Source organism: Pteropus alecto, unplaced genomic scaffold (assembly GCF_000325575.1).
Source record: "Pteropus alecto unplaced genomic scaffold, ASM32557v1 scaffold164, whole genome shotgun sequence".
Classification (NCBI taxonomy): domain Eukaryota; kingdom Metazoa; phylum Chordata; class Mammalia; order Chiroptera; family Pteropodidae; genus Pteropus; species Pteropus alecto.
In genome coordinates, this window is record NW_006439568.1 from 22,403,355 (window position 1) to 22,425,760 (window position 22,406).

At 35.5% G+C, this 22,406-nt stretch overlaps 1 protein-coding gene across 1 annotated transcript in view; it reads right to left on the reverse strand.

Annotated features, from left to right (window-relative positions):
- Positions 1-22,406, reverse strand: part of VPS13B (vacuolar protein sorting 13 homolog B) — a gene marked incomplete at its 3' end in the record, with an annotated part of 647,903 nt that overhangs the window by 101,902 nt on the left and 523,595 nt on the right. Inside the window, exon 37 of the mRNA XM_025050073.1 lies at positions 59-261. Within this exon, the coding sequence (XP_024905841.1) occupies positions 59-261 (203 nt within the window). The remainder of the gene's footprint in view (positions 1-58; positions 262-22,406) is intronic.

Genomic DNA, 22,406 nt, shown 5'->3' on the forward strand with positions numbered 1-22,406 from the left:
AAAAATGAACAAAGGCTAGTTAAAAACTTATGGGAAAATGGGGCCGACCCCCACAGACCTGCAGCAGACCTCCTCTCAAATCAACGGACATCTTCGGTATGGACAGTTCGGGGCCTGGACTGCCACTGTGCTTACACCACTTAGCCTCCAGACTGGCAGTAGCACAACACGGTCCTATCAAAATTCGACTTCTTTCTTTGAGACTTGTTTTAAGGAGAAAATCATTTACACTGAGTAGAAATGATGACCCAAGAATTACACCTGAAAAAAAAGAAATGGAGAGGGGTATATATTACAATCCTTCCTCGTCAAAAAATATGTTTAGGCAAGAACCACCTTTTTAAAGACTATTAATTCGTCCTTTGTCAGAGTCTTCTTTTTTTCAGTTGGTTTTCCACCAGTTTTATGCCATTCAGAGAGAATTCTAGTTATGAAGCAGGTATACCTCATTCACATTCCTAACAAAGCAATATTTGCCAAAACATTTTGACTTTTTCCATGTGTGAGCATTTTAAATTTTATGAGTAGAGACATTTTCATTAAATTGTGCAAGTTTTTCAAACAAATACATTAAGAATAAGAACAGCTGCTTCATTTGTCTATTGTTAACATGATGAGAAAGAGCACTCTTCTGTGATTTTTTACAGTAAAAGTATAGTATATTACTCTGCTAGACACTCAAGTCTTTGACTGGCCCATGTTAAAATCAAAACAATCAAAATATATAACATGTGTTTTCTAAAAATTTTAGTTTAATCCAAACTTCACACATCATAACCACTTGAAGTTTACAAAGTCTTAAAAACAGATAGTGGCAGGTTAGATTTATGAGAAAAACTATATGCTATAGTTCAAAGTAAATATGCCCAGAAAAGGAATACACTTTAAAATGTAGGTTTTCTTTTGAACTTAAACTAGAAGTGTAGATCAAAACCTTTTCATAAAACCAATGGCACACTTTAAGATATTTGGATGCAAAGTTAGAGTGGTGGGTTAACTTTCCCCCAAGGAGCTCATATTCTGAATTGTCATTGTGAATATTGAATTTCACCAGACCATGTTTGAAATGCCCATGGCTTATTTTTCTAATGATATTTGATCCTTAAAAGAGATGAAAGATTAAAAAACACCTTAGGCTGACAGTATACACTTTTCAAAGTACAGTACCCACATTGACTTTTCAATTCTTTGGAGACTCGAAAACAGCATATATGTTCCTATTACGAAAATAAGACACACAACTTTTAATCCTCCACAGAAGACATCACACCCACAGAAGTGTCAGGGATAAGACTTTTGTCACAAATTATGTTGGTGAAAATTAATCTCTTAAATATTTTCATCAAATACTTTGTGGCACTAAGACTTTCATTTCATTTACACAATTGTCTTGATTTAAAGCCACACTTTAAGAAAAAAAAAATAAAACAGGAAAAAAATAGAATCAGGCCCCAAATACCTAAGAATCAAATATCATCTTTTTTAACAGAGTTTAGAACTTGAGTCATAACTTCTTGACTTAAATGTATTACATTTCCTGAAAGAGTTAAGACTTTTTAACAGTAAATATCTGCTAAATGAAACATACTAATTCATTAGTCAGTAATTTGTCATAGTGGGATTATGAAAATGTAGGCTCAATTCAGTACAATCATCCAGCAAATGAGCATTAAGGGAATGTCAGAATTGTGTTACCCTTTATTCTCAAATATATGTATCTTTATATCTCCAATGAAATACCCAATTATCTGGTGGTAATCTTAATGTGAATGTCCTATTGGTTCCCCATACACCAAGTGTTTAATACCAAAGGCCCCCTAGGTTGCTTATCTTATTTAATGTTTATCATTATCTCATCAGGCACCAAGACTGAAAAATCTTGGGGCCTACTTTGAGGGCTCTTATTCTCTTTGGTAGGTTTCTAAGACTTATCAATTTCTATATTATTCTATCCAACTCCATTATTTTAAAACATCAAGGAAGAGAGACCTCAGTAATCTAAGTGACTGACAGGGAAGACCACCACATCATTTTCAATCTCCACTAGACTGTGATTGTCTTGGAGACAAGGACCATCTTATTCAGCACAGTACTGGGTGCAACAGTAGCCATTTAAGACATATTCCACTGAACTGGGCTAACAGTTTAGAATCCAAAGCTATTTTCAGCTGTCTTAATATATTTCTTAGTTGACAGGAAAGCAAAGTACTTAAATATGTCACTCCATTTGCATCACTGTATTATAGAACAATAAAGTTGGATGGAAGAGACTTTAGAAGCTACCTAGTCCAAGTTCCCTTTCTCTCTAAAAAAAAAAGAACCGCACAAAAATTTTCAAATTTGAAATAACATTAGACTTACCTAAAAGCTACTTAGAGTTGCCACTTACCCTTCATCCAGCTATGTAACCATAGTACAAATACTGGAATAACAAAATTCACATCGATATAATACTATTAAAAAATCTACAAATCTTATTTAAGTGTTGCCATTTCCCCCTTTTTCTGGTCCAGAATCCAATCTAGGATTCCCACTGGATTTAGTTGACAAGTCTCCTTAGTCTTCTTTATTCTGTGCCAGATCCTCTGGCTTTCTTTGTTTTTCTTGACCTTGATGCTCATCCAGGCCAATTATTTTGCAGAATGTCTCTCAATTTGTGTTTATCTAACGTTTTCTCATTAGAATGAGGTTATGCATTTTTGGCAAGAATATAAGAAAAGTAATGTCCTTCTCAGTGTATCATATTTGGGTAAGTAGTAATATTAACTTTGATTACATGGCCAGATTTTGCCACTGCAAAGTTATTATTTTTCCATTTGTAAATAATAAATATCCTTGGAGAGGTATTTGGAGATTATGCAAGTATTCTTTTTCTATATCAAACTTTTACTTACTAACGTTAGCATCCATCAATGGTTCTTGAATGCAACAATTATTATTGTGGTGCATGATTATGTTGACTTCCTATTTCTTTTATTCTCTCACATTTATTAATATTCTACAATAAAAAGAGCTGTTGCTTTTATCCCATTTATTAGTTCAATTATTTATATCAGTATGGACTCAGGGATATTTATTTTATTTTATGAGTTATAATCTAATTCTATTATTATTTACTATGTTGTTTAAATTGAAATAGCTTTGGCCATTGGGAACCCCTTCAAGTTAGTTCCTGTGTCCTTTTGCTATAAGCTATCACTTTTTTAAGAGCTGCTTTGCTTTCTGGCTACAAAATGTTTCAGCCTCCAACGGGGTCCAAGATACCAGTGTAAGAAGACCCTGTACTCACCTTCTCTCACGTGAACTGAATATACACTTACATATAGAGCAATTCCTCCTGAAAAAGAAATGAGGACTGATTGAACAGCTTCTGCACAACAAACAATAGAGAGACTACATAGAAAAGGGTAGGAGAGATGAAGACACAATAAAAACAGTTACCCTGTCCCTGACGTGGTGACCTATAGTAGGGAGGGATATCACCGAGGGATAACCCTCAACTACAGTAGAAAAACAGTGCCTTAAAGGGTACCTAGATTATATGTGAAGGAAATCCACTTACCAACCCTAGAGAGTCTGTCAATAGATACCAAGGTGGTGTTGGTGTGGCATGCCCTGAGACAGCCCTGGCCTGCACTGATCCAACCATGCTGCTAAGGCAGCCCTGGTGCAACATGCCCTGGGAACGCACCCAGCCCAAGCTCACTCCAGCTGTCCCACCAAGTTGACTCTGAAACAGTGCACTCTGGGACCTGTCCCTGGCTTGTATGTGTTCTAGCTGCAGCTGTCCCACAAAGGCAGCCCTAGTGTGGTGTATCCTGGGAACCCCCAAGCCCATTCCAGCTCTAGCTGTCCTGTGAGGGTAGCCCCTGGGTGCAGCACACCCAGGGATCCTCTGATCTGGGTCCACTCGACCTCCAGCAATTCCACCAGGGTTGTCCTGGAGTGGACCACCACCCGCCCATGCCTACTCCAATTCCAGCTGTCCTTCCAAAGTGGTCCCAACACAGCTCACCTGGAGACCTATCTGGCCTACGCCCACTTCCACTCCAAGCCAGCCTGCCATGTAGGCATGCAGCCTACATAGTGGTTGCTTCTACCAAGGCCATTCCTTCAAGACCAGAAAAAGCAGTTGTCTCGCCTAATTTGCAGAAACAAACACAGAAAGTCAAACAAAATGAGGAGACAAAAGAATATACTCTGAACAGAGAGAACAAGATAAACTCCAGCTTCCACCCAAAACCATAATGAAATGGAGATAAGTAATTTATCTGATAAAGAGTTTAAAGTAATGGTCATAAGGATACTCACCAAACTTGGGAGAAGAATGCAAGAACAAAGTAAGAACTTCAACAAAGAGTTAGAAAATATAAGAACCAGTCAGAACTAAAAAATACAATAATTGAAATGAAAAATGCACTCGAGGGAATCAACAGCAGATTAGATAACACAGAAAAATGGACCAGGGATTTGGAAGACAGAATAATAGAAATCACCCAATTAGAACAGCAAAAAGAAAAAAGAACTTTGAAAAATGAGGATTGCTTGAGGGGCTGCTGTGACAATATCAAATGTAATAACATTCACATGACAGGGGCCCCAAAAGGAGGAGAGAAAAGAGAGTAGAAAACTTATTTGAAGAAAGAATGGCTGAAAACTTCCTTAACCTGGGGAAGGAAACAGGCCTCCAGGTCCAAGAAGCACAGTCAGTAGTCCCAAACAAGATAAACTCAAACAGATCCACATCAAGGTCTATTATAATTAAAATGACAAAAGTTAAAGAAAGAATATTAAAGGCAGAAAGAAAAAACAACTAGTCACATACAAGGAAAATCTCATAAGGCTATTAGTTGATTTTCCAGCTGAAACTTTGCAGGCCATAAAGGAGTGGCAGGATATATTTAAAGTGCTGAAAGGAAAAAACATACAAATCAAGTATATACTACATGGCAAGTTTATCGTTCAGAATTAAAGGAGAAATAAGGAGTTTCCTAGAGAAGCAAAAAGCTAAAAGAATTCATCACCACTAAACTGGTGTTACAAGAAAGTTAAATGGTCTTTTTTAAGTGGAAAAGACCACAACTAGAAGTAAGAAAAAAGATAAAAATAAAAATATCACTGGTAAAGGCAATGTATAGGAAAGGCAGTGGATCACCCACTTACGAAGACAAGATCAAAGTTAAAATACAAAAGTAGTAAAATTAACTATAACTACAGTAAGTAGGGGATACACAAAATAAAAAGATGTAAAATATAATTAAAAAACATAAAATGGGGAGATAGTAAAATTGTAGTGCTTTTATAATGCAATCGAACTTAAATACCTATCAATTTCAAATAGACTGTTATATATATAGGTCAATATTTATGAACCTATGGTAACCACAAACCAAAAACTTATAATATATAGATACAATCTATAGATATAGATATAGATATAGAGAGAAAAGAACCCAAACATAACACTAAAGAAAAACAAATCACAAAGGAAGAGAATAAGAGAAGAAAGAAACAGAATTACATGAACCAAAGACAATTAAAAGATAGTACATATCTATCAATAATTACTTTAAATGTAAATGGATTAAATGCTTCAATCAAAAGACAAGGAGACTGACTAGATAGAGTAAAAAACAAGACACGTCTAAATGCTGCCAGCAGAGACTCACTTCAGATTTAAAGACACAGACTAAAAGGGATGGAAATGATATTGTATGCAGAAAGAAATTTAAAAAAAAAAAAAAAAGCTGGGGATCAATCTTATCCGAAGCAATGTAGACTTTAAAACAAAGACTGTAACAAAAGACAAAGAAAGACATTAGGTAATGATAAAGGGGTCAATTCAAGAGGATATAACATTCGTAAATATATAGGTACCCAACATAGAAGCAACTAAATAAAGCAAATATTAACAGCTGTAAAGAGAGAAACTGACAGTACCACAATAATATTAGAGGACTTTAATATCCCACTTATATCAATGGATAAATCATCCAGATAGAAAATCAGTAAGGAAACGCTGGCCTTAAAAGACACATTGGATCATGTGGACTTAACAGATATATTCTGAACATCATCCCAAAAGTGCAGAATATGCATTATTTTCATGTGCTCAAGGAACATTCTCTAGGATCAATCACATGTTAGGCCACAAAACTAGACTCAATAAATTCAAGAAGAGTGAAACTGTATCAAGCATTTTTCCCAATCGCAATGATATGAAACTAAGAATTAGTAACAAGAGGAAAACAGGAAAAAACACAAACATGTGGAGACTAAACAACATGCTAATAAAAACCAATGGGTCAATGAAGAAATCCAAGAGGAAATAAATATCTTCAGGTAGAGAAAATGTAAACAGTTTTAAGAGAAATTTCCTACCTAGCAACAGGCCGACCTCAAGAAATAAGAAAAATCCCAAATAAGCAATCTACCTTTACACCTAAGTAACTAGAAAAAGAACAGACAAAGCCCAAGTTTATAAAAGAAAGGAAATAATAAGGAACAGAGTAGAAATAGAGACTAAAAAAACAACAGATCAATGAAACTAAGAACTGGTTCTTTGAAAAGATAAAGTCAATAAACCTTTAGCCAGAGTTATCAAGAAAAAAAGAAAGTGGGTCCAAATAAATAAAATCAGAAAAGAAAGAAGTTATAACTGACACCATGGAAATACAGAGGACCATAAAAGAATTTTACTATTATATGTCAACAAATTGGAAAACCTAGAAGAAATGAATAAATCCTAGAAACACACAACCTTCCAAGACTAAAACATGAAGAAATAGAAAACCTGAATAGACTGTTTACAAGTAATGAAATTGAATCAGTAATTTAGAAACTCTCCAAAAACAAAAATCTAGGACCAGATGGCTTCACAGGTGAATTCTACAAAACATTTAAAGAAGAATTAATACTTATTCTTCAAAAATTGTTCCAAAAAGTTAAAGAGGAAAAAATACTTTCAAACTCATTTTCTGAGGCCAACATTATCCTGATACCAAAACCAGAGACATCACACAAAAAAAAGAAAATTAGAGGCCAATATCCCTGGTGAACACAGATGCAAAAATCCTTAACAAAAATATGAGCAAACCAAATTCACTAAAACATTAAAAGGATCATACACCATAACCAAGTGGGATTTATTCCAGGGATACAAAGATGGTTTAACATCTGCAAACTGATCAATGTGAGAGTTCAAGTTAATAAAGTGAAAGATAAAAATCACATGATCATCTCGATAGATGCAGAAAAAGCATGACAATTTAACATATATTTATGATAAAAACTCTCAACCAAGTGTGTATAGAGGGAATATACTGCAACATAATAAACGCTGTTTACAATAAACCCACAGCTAACATCATACACAATAGTGAAAAACTAAAAGCTTTTCCTCTAAGATCAGGAACAAGACAAGGATGCCCACTCTCACCACTGTTATTCAGTATAGTAGTGGAAGCTATAGCCACAACATTTAGGCAAGAAAAATAAATAAAATGCATCAAAATTGGAAAGAAAAAGTGGAACTGTCACTATTTGCATATAACATTACACTGTATATGGAAAACCCTAAAGACTCCACCAAAAAACTATTAGAACAAATAAATGAATTCGGTAAAGTTTCAAGATACAAAATTAATATGAAGAAATTGGTTGAATTTCTATACACTAATAACAAACTATTAGAAAGAGAAATTAAGAAAATAAACCCATTTATAATTGCATAAAAAAAGTAAAATACCTAGAAATAAATTAAACCAAGGAAGTGAGAGGTCCATACTCTGCAAACTATAAGACATTGATGAAAGAAACCAAAGACGATACAAATAAATGGAATGATATACTGTGCTCATGGATTGGAAGAACTAATATTGTTAAAATCTCTACACTATCCAAGGCAATCTACAGATTCAATGCAATCCCCATCAAAGTACCCATGGAATTAGAACAGATAATCCTAAAATTTGTTTGGAACCACAAAAGATCCCAAAGAGCCAAAAGGAATCTTGAGAAAGAAGAAGCAGGCTGAAGGTATAATACTCCTTGATTTCAAACTTTACTACTAAATCATCATAATCAAAACTGTATGGTACTGACGTGAAAACAGACATATAAATCAAAGGAATAGAATAGACAGCCCAGAAATAAACACATGCATATATGATCAATTAATATATGACAAAAGAGGCAAGACTGCTACATGCAAAAAATGAAACTGGAAAATTTTCTTACAATATATACAAAATTAAATTAAAGATGGATTAAAGACTTGAATGTAAGACTTGAAACCATAAAACTCCCATGAGAAAACAAAGGCAGTAGGTTCTTTGACATCAGTCTTAACAATATTTTTGGATCAGTTTTCTCCACAAGGCAACAAAAGCAAAAATAAACAAGTAGGATTACATCGAAATAAAGAGCATTTGCACAGTGCAGGAAAACATTAACGAAACAAAAAAGCAACCTACAGAGTGGGAATGATATTTGAAATCGTACATCCAAATGGGCTAATATCCAAAAATATATAAAAATTTATACATCTTAATATAAATAAAAAAGACCAATTAAAAAGTGGGCAGAGGACTGAATAGACATTTTTCCAAAGAAGACATACAGATGGCCAACAGGAACATGAAAAGATATTTAACATCACTAATCAGAAGGGAAATGCAAATCAAAACCACAATGAGATATCACTTCACACCTGTGAGAATGGCTATGATCAAAAATACAAAAAAATAACAAGTGTCGGGGAGGATGTGGAGAAAAAGGAACCCTTGTACACTCTAGTGGGAACATAAACTGGTGCAGCCACTACTGAAAACAGTGTGGATGTTCCTCTAAAATTTAAAACTAGAACTGCCATTCAACCCAGCAATTCCTCTTCTCGGTATTTACCCAAAGAAAACAAAAACACTAAATCGAAGAGATATACGCTCATTGTCCTGTGTCCATTGCCTAATTTAGAATAGCCAAGATATGAAAACGAGCTAAGTGTTCATCAACAGATAAATGGATAAAGAAGATGTGCCATATATACACAATGGAATATTACTCAGCCATAAAAAAGAATAAACTCTTGCCATTTTTTACAAGATAGACAGACCTAGAGGGTATTATGCTATGTGAAATAAGTCAGAGAAAGGCAAATATCAGTGATTTCACTTATTGTGGAATCTAAAAATCAGAACAAATGAACAAACAAAGCAAACAGAAACAGATTTATATATATGGGAAACAGACTGGTGATTATCAGAAGGGGAAGGGTTGGGGGGCAAGAAAAACAGGTGAAGGAGATTTAGAGATACAAACTTCCAGTTTTAAAATAGTTAAGTCATGGTGATTTAATGCAGAACACAGAGAATATAATTAACAGTATTGTAGTAACTTTGTATAACTAGACTTATTCTTAGCCAAAGAACTAAGACAGACATAAAGGACAACTTTATGGAAGCAATGGTAATTATCAAAGAAAAGACTATCAAAAGAAAGGGTTGATATTACTCCCTAGAAGTCTTGTTAAGAATGGGCTTAACAACATTTTGTCTGGACCTTACAGATGAATGAGATTTACCTTTCTCATTTTATAGCAGCCTTCATTTATACAAAGATATTTGAGAATACATGATAAAATCTCCTTTGTAGAAGTAACTTAATACATACATAATACGGATCTCACCTGATATTTCTGCCATGCAGGTACTACTTCAAAATACTGATATTGTACTATCTAAATTAGTTTCTGAGGTTTTGCCTAAAAAAAAAAAAACTAGTACAAATGACAAAATTTTTATTATTATATGTTATGTATATTCCTCAGAACGTGTCTTTCTCTTCTCAAAGAAGAATTTAGGTAAGGTTGATGGAAGGCTCTTCTTAACTCCCCAAACTTACACAATTATAAGCATTCATTGACTAGGGTGAGAAAGGATATAAGAAAAAATTCTAGACTTGAATTATTACAAAAACAAATATAGAAATGTTGACAGTGTTTGTATCACTACATACACTGCATAAACACAGGAACACTTCACAACTGTTATACAAATTCTACTCTTTTTTGCTTTGGTAGGAAGCATGGGATACCTAAAAATCTCAGGAGAGTAAAGATAAAAGTAGGGACTGAAAACTCAGGAAAATGGAATTACGAAGTCAAAGGTCAGGCAGACATTCGAGAGCCTGCAAGGAATAGAAAGAGAGCGGGCCAGACTCAGGTGAGCACTGAGGGCAGAAGGCACAACGTGCCTGAGATACGGAGACCTTGCAGTTGAGGCAAGCACTGACCCAGTTATAGCTGTATTCCAGGATTATCAGAATCTAATGACTGGTTTTCCACAAAGCACACTACTAGGGCTGGGAACCTGCCATACTTTACAGATTTTCACATTTAGTACTCTGGAGTTAGATTTGGTTCAGGGATGACCATGTGAGAACCAAGGAGGTACAATATTCTTGCTCTTTTGGTTTTGAAATTAAGGAAATGAAGACACTGAAGCTGTTGGCGGCTACCACGTGGAGACTGAGGCTGAAGCTGTGTAATATGAAGGAAGATCCAATGGGTTAGCCATACCTAAGGATAGCTCTGGTCGCAAGCTTCTTACCTACGTGAGACTGCTTAAACCAGTTTGTTGCATTTTCTTCCATTTATAACCCAAAGCATCCTAACTGATATACATTCTATAAAAGGATTCCCAAGGGTAATCCTCAGTCTTTTATTCTTCCCCCACCCCCACCCCAATCTCTTATTTCAGTGAAATTATCTACTCATATGGTTTTATAATTTCTTTGACAGTATCCATAACCACACCTAATTCTCCCATGCTTCTGTCTATAAAAACTTGGGATAACATAGATCACCTCCAACTTGATATTTATGTATGCGTGTATTCATTATTCAACCAACATTTATTGGTTATCTACCATATATTGGACCTATAAAGATAAAGTGAATAATTTGCAATTTTCTTTCACATTAGATTTTTCCTTGGCCTCAAAATTTGTTAGCCTCAAATTTTGAGACTGCAGTAAGTAAGTACTAGAGGAAAGAAAAGACAACCAACAACATTCATAATACGGACTGCCAAGCAAATGAACTAGTGAAAAACATGAACACCTCATCATCATACAAACCCTATTCTTTTTTCCTTCTTTTAATTCATTTCTATGCTTTTAATTCCTTCATTCTGATCAAGTATTTTGAGTATATATGTGCAAGTTCCTGTTTATTTTTTCTCTTTATCCTTTCATTCTTTTTCCCAATAGCCTATCTCTCATTCTAAACTTACTTTTCCTAATCCTTTTACATTTTGTATTTGCCTATACCTCAGGTCTACTGGCATTGATCATAGGTTTGTTTAGCACACAGGTAAGCACTGAGAATTTAAGATGCTAATAAGGCTGGCAGTGAGGAGACAGAAACATCTACTGCCTAAATGCATTAAGAAAACAAACGCATGGACAATTGGATTAAACATGGCGGCATGACAGACGTTCCCAGATCTCTCCCCCTAAAACAACAATAAGCTGAACATCTAAAACTCAACAAAAAACACCCAAATTGCATACCAGCACGTCTGAGTGTGGGATCTGCACATAAGAGCTACCAGAGGTCACAACCCCAGGTGTCAGGCAGTGGATTGGGAGAAACAAAGAAGCTGCCTCTCTCAGCTGGAGCTCCCTGTAGGAGACGAGGGAAGGGAGAAGGTGCGGCAACTTCCCTGAACAGTCCTGCCTGGGAAAGCTGTGAGTTCCACGTGGCTGGCGGCAGTGCCCAGTCATCAGGACAGAAGGGAGAGAAACAGAGAGGGCAGAAAAACAACAGTTGATTTTTACCAGCTGCAGTTGCAAAACTGAGGCTGAGCCACAGCCTCCATCCCATAACCCAGAGTGCCCCTCCCCAATATCCTCCAAGACAGAACACCACAGAGTCCCATGGGAATCAGAGCAAATGCTATCAAAACTGTCACCAACACTGACAGGAACTGAGACTGAGGGTAGCGAGCATGATTAAACATCTATAAGGAAAAAAAAAATATTATGAATACTTTATGTAAAGCAGAGATCGAAAGCAGAGATCCAAGAAGCTTAGATGCCACCTACTGGAAACTAAAAGAAAACACCTTCTTTGCAAAAGGCTAGAGACCATTATATGATAAATCTTTCTGGAAAAAAGAAAAGCAGAATACACTTCCTTTAATGCCCAGTCGGAGAAATAGTCCTTGAAACACCATGAACAACCAAGGTGATAAGGCATCTCAGAAAGAAAGAGAAAAATCTCCAGAAAATAAGCTTACAGACAGAGAAATATGCGACTTAAATGACAGAGAATCCAGGATGGTACTTCTGAAAAAACTCAGTGAGATCCGAAACGAATCATATCAACAATTTCAGGAATTGAAACAACAACTAGATGAGAAGAATGAGTTCTTTAGCAAGGAGACTGAAACCCTCAAAAAGAACCAAATAGACCTTCTGGAGATAAAGAACGTATTGCAAGAGCTGAAAAATGAAATAACAAGCTTGAGAAATAGAGTTGACCAAATGGAGAAAAGGATCAGTGATATCAAAGTCAGAAATCTAGAAATAAATCAGAAGGAAGAGAGAAACCGTAGAATGAAAAATAATGAAAGAGAAATACAAGAACTAGCTGATACCATCAGGAGAAGAAACATAAGAATAATGGAAATTCTTGAAGGTGAGGAAAAAGAGCAGGGATTAGAAAGCATTTTCAGACAGATAGCTGACGAGAATTTCTCAAATCTAAGGAATGAGCTGGAGCTTGGAATTCAAGAAATCAATAGAACATACAATTATCTCAACCCAAAAAGGCCTTCCCCAAGACACATTGTATTAAAATTATCAAAAATCAACGACAAAGACAAAATTCTCAGGGCAGCCAGGGAAAAGAAGATGGTAACCTATAAAGGAAAACCCATTAGATTATTGTAGGACTACTCAGCACAAACCTTAAAAACCAGAAAGGAGTGGAATCAAATACTGAAACTATTAAATGAAAGAAACTACCATCCAAGGATAATGTATCCAGCTAAGCTCTCCTTTAGATATGAAGGAGAAATAAAGACCTTCCAGACATACAAAAATTGAGAAAATTCTCCACTACGAGGCCTGCACTACAGGAAATACTGAAAGGGGTCAGCTCACCTAAAACAAAATGATAAAAAAAATTACATAATTAGAAGTAAGGTGACTAGTAGGCTGATAAAAGCAGAGGAGAGCAACCCTTACTACAAACAGGGCACTATAAGCTTAAAATAAGAAGAGATTTGCTGTAGCAAGATAGTGATGAACATTCAGCAAACATAGGAACAAATTGAGACAACAATGACTGAAAAGGGGAGGATTCAAAGATTCAAATTCGCAAAGGGGAATGGAGATAAGGCACGCACAGAAGCAAAGGGATGACTATATATATAGAACTATCCTTTACATATTTGTCATGGTAACCATAGTCCAAAGATTTAGGACCGAAGTATATAACATAAAACAAGAAGGACAAGGGAGAAAACCTACAAAAGCGAACCAAAATAAAGAGGACAGAAGCGCAAGGACAATGAAGCAATGGAAACACCGAGCTACTAGAAAGTAAAAGATAAAATGGCTATAAGACCTTATATTTCAATAATTACCCTAAATGTAAATGGATTGAACTCACCAGTAAAAAGGCACAGAGTTGCAGAATGGGTCAAAAAACAAAACCCAACCATATGCTGCCTCCAGGAGACACGTCTCAGTTCCAAAGACAAATACAGACTCAAAGTGAAAGGGTGGAAAATGATATTTCAAACAAATGGCATTCAGAGAAAAGCGGTACTAATATCAGACGAAATAGACTTCAAAATTAAAAAGGTAAAGGAAGATACTGAGGGACCCTTCATAATGATAAAGGGAATCATGTAGCAGGAAGACATAACACTTATTAATATCTATTCTCCTAATCAGGGAGCCCCGAAATATGTAAAGCAATAATTAATAGAACTAAAGGGAGAAACAGACCAAAACACTATCATGGTAGGGGACCTAAATACCTCACTGTCGGATACAGACAGATCATCCAAACAGAAAATCAATAATAAAATAACATTCTTAAATGACACATTAGAACAACTGGACATAATTGACACAAACAGAGCCTTCTATCCCAAAACAGCTGCTTATACATTCTTCTCTAGTGCACATGGAACATTCTCAAGGACTGACCACATACTGGGACACAGAGATAGCCTCAACAAATATAAGAGGTCTGAAATTATACCAACCATATTCTCTGATCATAATGCTTTGAAAATAGAGATCACTATAAAAAGAAAGCAAGAAGAACCACAAATAAATGGAGACTAAACAGCATACTACTGAAGAATAACTGGGTGAGAGAAGAAATAAATAGATTAAGAGATATACAGAACTGAATGATAATGATAGTACAACACATCAAAACTTTTGGGACATGACAAAAGCGGTCATAAGAGGAAAGTTCATGTCATTACAAGCCTACCTCCAAAAACAAGAACAAGCCCAAATAAACAACCTAACGCTTCATCTTAAAAAACTAGAAAGAGAAGAACAAATGAAGCCTAAAGTCAGCAGAAGGAAAGAAATTATCGAAATTAGAGCAGAAATAAATGAAATTGAAAACAAAAAACAACAGGAAAAAAAAAGAAACAAAGAGCTGGTTCTTTGAGGTTAATAAAATTGACAACCTCTTGGCTAGCTTCACTAAAGAAAAACGAGAAAGGATACAAATAAACAAAGTCAGGGATGAAAGAGAGGAAATTATGACTGACATTGCAGAAATACAAAGGATCATACAAGAATACTATGGAAAAGTATATAACACCAAATTTAATAACCTACAAGAAATGGACCAGTACTTAGAAAAATACAATCTTCCTAGACTGAATCAAGAAGAACTGGAAAATCTAAACAGACCAATCAGCAATATGGAAATTAAAACAATCATCAAAAATCTACCAAAAAGTAAAAGTCCAGGACCAGATGGCTTCACCAGTGAATTCTACCAAACATTCAAAGAAGATTTAATACCTATTCTCCTCAAACTCTTTCAAAAAATCGAAGAGGAGGCAATACTTCCCAACTAATTTTATGAGGCCAGTATTACCTTGATACCAAAATCTGGCACGGATAACAACAACAAAAAAAACTACAGACCAATATCTCTCATGAACACAGATGCAAAATCCTAAATAAGATACTAGCAAACTGAATACAGCAATATATTAAAAAGATTATACACTACGATCAAGTGGGCTTCATCCCACGGGCACAGGGATGGTTCAGCATACGCAAATCGATGAATGTGATAGAACACATAAACAAATTAAAGTATAAGAATCATATGATTATATCAGTAGATGCAGAAAAAGCCTTCGACAAGATACAGCATCCATTTATGATCAAAACACTTAACAAAATAGGTATAGAAGGAAAGTACTTTAACATAATAAAGGCCATATAGTACAAACCCTCAGCCAGCATTATAATTAATGCTGGCAAACTCCAAACCTTCCCTCTAAGATCAGGAACAAGACAATGCTGTCTATTATCGCCACTGTTATTCAATATAACTTTGGAGGTCCTAGCAAGTGCTATCAGACAAAATAAAGACATAAAAGGCATCCAAAAAGGAAACGAAGAAGTCAAACTGTCAGTATTTGCGGATGACATGATTCTCTATACAGAAAACCCTAAAGACTCCACAAGAACACTACTAGAAACAATAAGGAAATACAGTAAAGTCTCTGGATACAAAATCAATGTTAAAAAATTCATAGCTTTCCTATACTTTAATAATGAAGCGTCAGAAAAAGAAGTAGAAAAAATAATTCCTTTTGCAATTGCAACAAAAAGAATAAAATACCTAGGAATAAATCTAACAAAACAAGTGAAGGACCACTGTAATGAAAACTACAAGACCCTATTAAAAGATATTGAAAAACATACAAAGAAATGGAAAGGTATTCCATGTTCTTGGATTGAAGAATCAACATAGTTAAAATGATCTTATTACCTAAAGCATTATACAGATTTAATGCAATCTCCAACAAAATCTCATTGGCATTTTTTAAAGAAATAGAACAAAAAATCATCAGATTTGTATGGAAGCTCAAAAGACCCCGAATTGTCAAAACCATCTTGAGAAAAAAGAATGAGGCTGGAGGCATCACTCTGTCTGATTTCAAATTATACTACAAAGTGACAGTAGTCAAAACAGCACGATATTGGTAGAAAAACAGACACACGAACCAGTGGAACAGAATTGAGAGTCCAGAAATAAACTCAAATTTATATGGGCAATTAATTTTCGACAAAAATGCCAAAAACATAGAGTGGAAAAAGGAGAGCCTCTTCAATAAGTGGTGCTGGGAAAACTGGAAAGCCACCTGCAAAAGAATGAAACTAGACTTGTCTATCACCACACGCCAAAATTAACTCAAAATGGATTAAGGATCCGAATATAAGACCTGAAACAATAAAATGCATAGCAGAAAACATAGAATTAAACTCAAGGACCTTGGGCTTAAAGAGGTTTTTATGAATTTGACCTCAAAGGCAAGAGAAGTAAAAGCAAAAATAAATAAATGCAACTAAATTAAACTAAAAAGCTTTTGCTCAGCAAAAGAAACCATCAATAGGTAAAGAGACAATCATCCAAATGGGAAAATATATTTGCAAGCAACACCTCCGATAAGGGATTAATATCTAAAATATACGAAGAACTCATATGACTCAATAACAACAAAAAAATCAAATGATCCAATCAAAAAATGGGCAGAGGACTTGAACAGACACTTCTCCCTAGAGGACATACAAATGGAAAACCAATACATGAAAACATGCTCAACATCGCTAGCTATTAGGGAAATGCAAATCAAAACCACAATGCGATACCATCTCACAACTGTTAGAATAGCTATAATCAACAGGAGAAGTAATAACAGATGTTGGAGAGGATGTGGAGAAATAGGAACCCTCATACACTGCTGGTAGGACTGCAAACTGGTACAGCCGCTATGGAAAACAGTATAGAGTTTCCTCAAAAAACTAAGAATTTATCTACCATATGATCCAGCAATCCCTCTACTGGGTATTTACCCCAGACTTGAAAACCCATATCTGAAAAGATATTTGCACACCGATGTTCATAGCATTATTCACGGAGGCCAGGACATGGAAGCAACAGATGATTGGCTAAAGAAGCTGTGGTACATATATACAATGGAATATTACTCAGCCATAAGAAGAAATGAAATACTGCCATTTGCAGCAACATGGATAGATCTTGAAATAATCATACTAAGTGAAATAAGCCAGACAGAAAAAGTTGAAAATCACATGATATCACATATGTAGGCTATAAACCTAAAAGCAACAAATGAACAGGACAAACAAACAGAGACTCATGGACGTGGACAATGGATTAGTGGTTACCAGAATGGATGGGGGAGAGGGGAAGGGAAAAAATAAAAAAAATAAAATGTTTAAAAAAATTATGTAAATGTAGTATGAAAAAAATAATAAACTGGCATTAAAAAAAAAAAACCAAAAAACACATGACCTATAGATACAAATGTGTCCTGCCTGGTCTCTTTTGTCCCTTTTCTTTTCTTTTGTGTCATATACCTATAAGGAAATTAGGCATGGTTCACTTTTGAGACTTAAGAACTAATTTTACTTATCCCCATGTGCCTACCTGCCCACCTGCCTAATACACTTGCTACACACACCAGCCTGCTGTGGCTTTGCTTCTCAATGAGGGGATCCAGTCATCTATGGACCACAGAAAGGTTCACCCACAGGTACCACCTTTTAAGTTTAAAATAGAGTCTATCTCCTTTTGAGCATTTCCTGCTATATTTAAATCAAGCTACAACAAAATAACAGAACATGTTAGTTCAGCGGTTTTGATCTTGGTGTAAATGACCAGTAATAAGAGATTATGGTGATCACTTAATAATAGAGAGTAGTGATGAATTTCACAACAGGTCATTTATAAATGGTGAATCGAGCTTTATGTTTTTAACACAAAACATGGAAATAATCCCTGGGATTCAAGACAGAATTATTTATTTTCCTTTCCCCTTTCTTTTACACTGTAAGAAGTTAGCCTTTGGGACAGCATCTCTTCCTTTTTTAATTTTTTTTTTTTCCATCAGGAAACATACTAAATATCTTTCCTGGGATAAAATGAATCTTATTTTACATATCACCACACACATAAACCCCGGGCCACAGAGAATACTGAGTTCATGTAAACTGGATACTTATACATTCAAAAGCTGGTATAAATGGCAACAGAAAGTGACTTAAGGGATGTGTTATTCTTCTAATGAACTAATGCACTGATTCTCAAAAGCCTGCAAATTAACATCTATACACCATTTCCTCCTCTCATGTCTTTCTCCTGCTTCGAGATCCTATCCAGGACCCCACACTGCATTTAGAGATTTTGTGGTCAGGTCATTTTGACCGAATATATAACCACTTCTCTCTACCTCCTTCCATTCAAGAGAATGCTTTTTTGCCTGATTTTTCCACCGGCCTCTTTCAAATATCTGTTTATATTTTTAATTTCAGCTCTAGCAAACTAATGGCAGATATTTAATTAAACTAAATGAGGTGTAGCAACATTGAGAAGTAATTTCAGAAACAACTGGTATGATAAACGGAAATAATCTTGCTTTGTTTGCATATGACATACTTTTCACTGAGGGTAAAAATTTAGTTCAAGGAACAAATAGTTTCATGACCTTTAAAATACTCCTTCAGAACGTTAATAAATGCAAGCCACTTGTTTTGGAGAATGTTTACAAAATGCTGCCAGCTCTACATCATCAGTTTCTACTAGACCCTTAGTAAGGCTCCCACTCTCTGCAGGCTGACTGTGCAAAATGCAATCTAAATCAAGCTTCTGTATGTCATTAGAAAGGGTACTCAATGATGACATGTGCTAGCAAAACATATCCAGGTATTTTTTTATCCAGCTGGAAGTAATCTAAGGCTACTAGAAAATCAGCAAACATGTGTTAGATACATCCACAAGTAGATTTGCATAAGTGAAGCATCAGGATGCCTCAAAAAATGAGGAAAAAAATTTTATCAGTATGATCCATGAAAAGATATCCATAAGTCTAGAAAAAATTTTTTGTAAGTATGGTCCGTAAAGAGATGATTAGAAATCTTTCCATTTTTAATTCTTTCAACTAATTATATTAAAGCACATAAAAATAGCAGTTGGGTACTTTAACCACAAAAAAAGATAACCTTGTTCCCCCTACCCCACCTTAATTAGAATATATGTTGATCAGATCCTATTTTTAATTACATTCTATTTTTAACAAGCTTATATATTTGTATCTAATAATAAACTAAAATATAAGATTAGCATATAGAACAAAACAGAACAAAACCATCAGAGGACTACATGGATACTAATGTTTCATCTGTATAGGGTGCTGCTGCTCCCAAACAATGTCACGAAAAAGACTGGTCTTCAAAATAAAGAGCTCGGTTGGGTGGTCCACCTACTAATGGGACCTGATGATTCCTCATGGGTGAGATTTCTAGACCCTGGGGACCCTTACCCTGTCCTCGATGGTGAGTAAAAGTTGGGACCTCTATTCTAATACAAACTTCTTCCTCCGGACATCAGAAAATGACAAGTCGTAACATAATTTTTTTTCCCTTTCACATAAAGAAAGAGAATTATTCATGAAAGATGAAAATGTCTGCTGAGTTGGCTATTTATACTTGGCCTCTGTCTGGGAAAGGTATTTTTTGACAAATGTTTTAAAACTCTCAGATCCTAGCAAAGCTAAACTAAAAATACTAAAGGGTGATGGAAGATATGCTTTGCCTTTCCTCCCCTCCAATCTGCCACCATGCTCACTGTTTTTACAGTTGTGTCAATTTATTAGAAAAATAAAACTTGATTGGATCATGTGGCTATGTTTAAAAAAAAAAAATGAACTGGCAGATCTGACTGTGCATATTGGAAAGTGTATGACAATTTTCCTAGAGAGGAAAGACCAACAGCAAACACATACTCCATAGGTTCTTAGATGAATACAGTAGCCGGTCAACTTAATTACATGAGGAAACTGCTGGTGAATCAATTTTTTTTTTCAACTAAATCATATGGATAGAAAAATTGGTATAAATTTATTCCAGCAATGTTGACAGCAAAATGACTTGCTAAGTAAGTTACTGCAGCGCCTTAGAAACTGGTCTTCATCTACATATTCCAGGTTTTTAAAGATTTGTGTAATAGAAAGACCAGAAGCCAGGAGACATGTGGTATATATAGTCACTACTGTGCCTCAGAATATCCCTGGGCAAATCACGTAATCTCTCCACCCTCAATTTAATAAGGGAGTTAGGATGAGCTCAGGGGTCCTCAACCCAGGGTTCTTAGCCACTTAGGAAGTCCCACAGAATAATGGTGGTCCATAAGGAATTTTAAGTATTTCAAAGAGCCTGAAACAAATCATGAATTTGTCTGAGACAGGGCTGCAGAGGTGTACTAAAGTTTTTATTTTTGGCTAGAGTCATATTGGATTGGTATAGTCATGCTAACTATGTAATCTTAATGCAATTTGGATCATGAGGTCTATGAGGGAAAGAATAAAAAGTTCTTAATAAAGAAAAGGATGATCTCTAAGATAATTTTCAGCTCTTAAGTTTAATGATCTATGACTTCGGCATTTGTGTGGGTGACTGAGTTGAGAGAGAGAATTACAAAAATAGACTAATATTTACTAAGGAATTTAACAAATTTGTGCCAAGGAATGTACATGATACTCTGCACAGATTATCTCACCTAATCCTCTCAACAGTCCTGTGAATTAAATATTTTTGCCTTCATTTTGGAAATGAGCTAAATTGTAACTTTTACCATAATCAATTGCCAGAAAGCAGCAGGGCTGCTTCAGATTCAGATTCTGTCTGCCTCCATCCAGCACCATGTTGCTTTCTAAAAACTGCTGTTGGGTTTTAGTAATTCCATTTTTCTAATTGGTAACAGGGTTATGAATAAATGCTTTTTCCTGTCCCCGGTGGTCTTGCACAGCCTCAGTATGTGATGCCAACATAGCCTACAGGTCCAAGGGCCCAGCCAGAAGCAAAAGAACATCTAAGGTGTGTCCTCAGTCACTCATCACTGACAGGGTTTCTTTGCCAGAAACTTTCCGAGCAAATAGCCTACTGGCTTATGTGGATGAGAGGGCGATTCGCTGTGTCCAAAGGCAAAACTGAAGGCTGTCACAAATTCGGTAGAGTGGGGAATAGAGATCTATTTCTAACCTTTTCTTTTTCCATAATCCTGGCGCTGGGGGCTGTGACAATTTTTGTCGATTACGCCTAATACTAACCTATAAGGTACTATCAAGGATGTAGAGAAGAAGCAGTTAAGAAAAAGATCTATTTAATTACCAGGACTAAAAACTTTCTTCTCCATCGCATTTTACACAGTGAGATGTGTTCATGTTAAGTGACAATATTTTGTTGTCTCAAGGTCCTTTTTTCCTCCTGTCCAAGGAACACTGTTTTAATGTGTGCATATGGGAATTTTTTTTATCAGTTGTGCTCTCCCACCGCTAATGTATCTAAATCTAGAGAAATAATTCTTTATCATACCTTTGTTAAAACTAGGAGAAATAAAAAGCATTTCTCTCTCTCTCTTTTTTTTTTTTTTTTGCTATAGTACATAAGACACATAAAGTCCAGGGCAATGGGATACAATTCTAAAATATGTAACAGTCTAGATTAAGTTGGAATTTGGTAACTAAAACAATAGGAAGAAACAGACTGATTTAGCTAGAGACAAGATCTGAAAGTGGAGGTACTTGGAAGAGTATAACTGTACTGGGTTTCTCATTAGAAGAGAGCAGTCTCATGAAGACTTCATATTCCCCGAGAGAACCATATTTACACAATTAACAATTCTTTTTTTGAAAAAAAGTTCTTCATTAATGCATGTGGACACATGTGGGCTGTGTAAAAATATGAGATGTGTAACACACGGTAAACAGAAAGTAATGATCTTAAACAGGCCAAATCCTTGAACTCATCATTAATAAATGTCTCTCCAGCATTTAGCTACCCGGGCTGCTGGGAGCCTGTTTTCTTCAAGTACTTCAAACACTGAAATCCAGGAACATTTATTATTTTAATCCATTACAGGCAGTGCTTGATTTAACTTTATTGGTTGTGGTGGTGGTAGTAGTTATAAGTGGGGGTACAGCAATGTTCTTTTACACATTATTTCAAAAGGGCTTAATTATATTTTATAGCTTGGGCCAGGAATTCTGCTTGTTTTTTGTCTAACAAGGTTCAAATGGAGTTCAGAGCGGTGATGAATCAGAAGA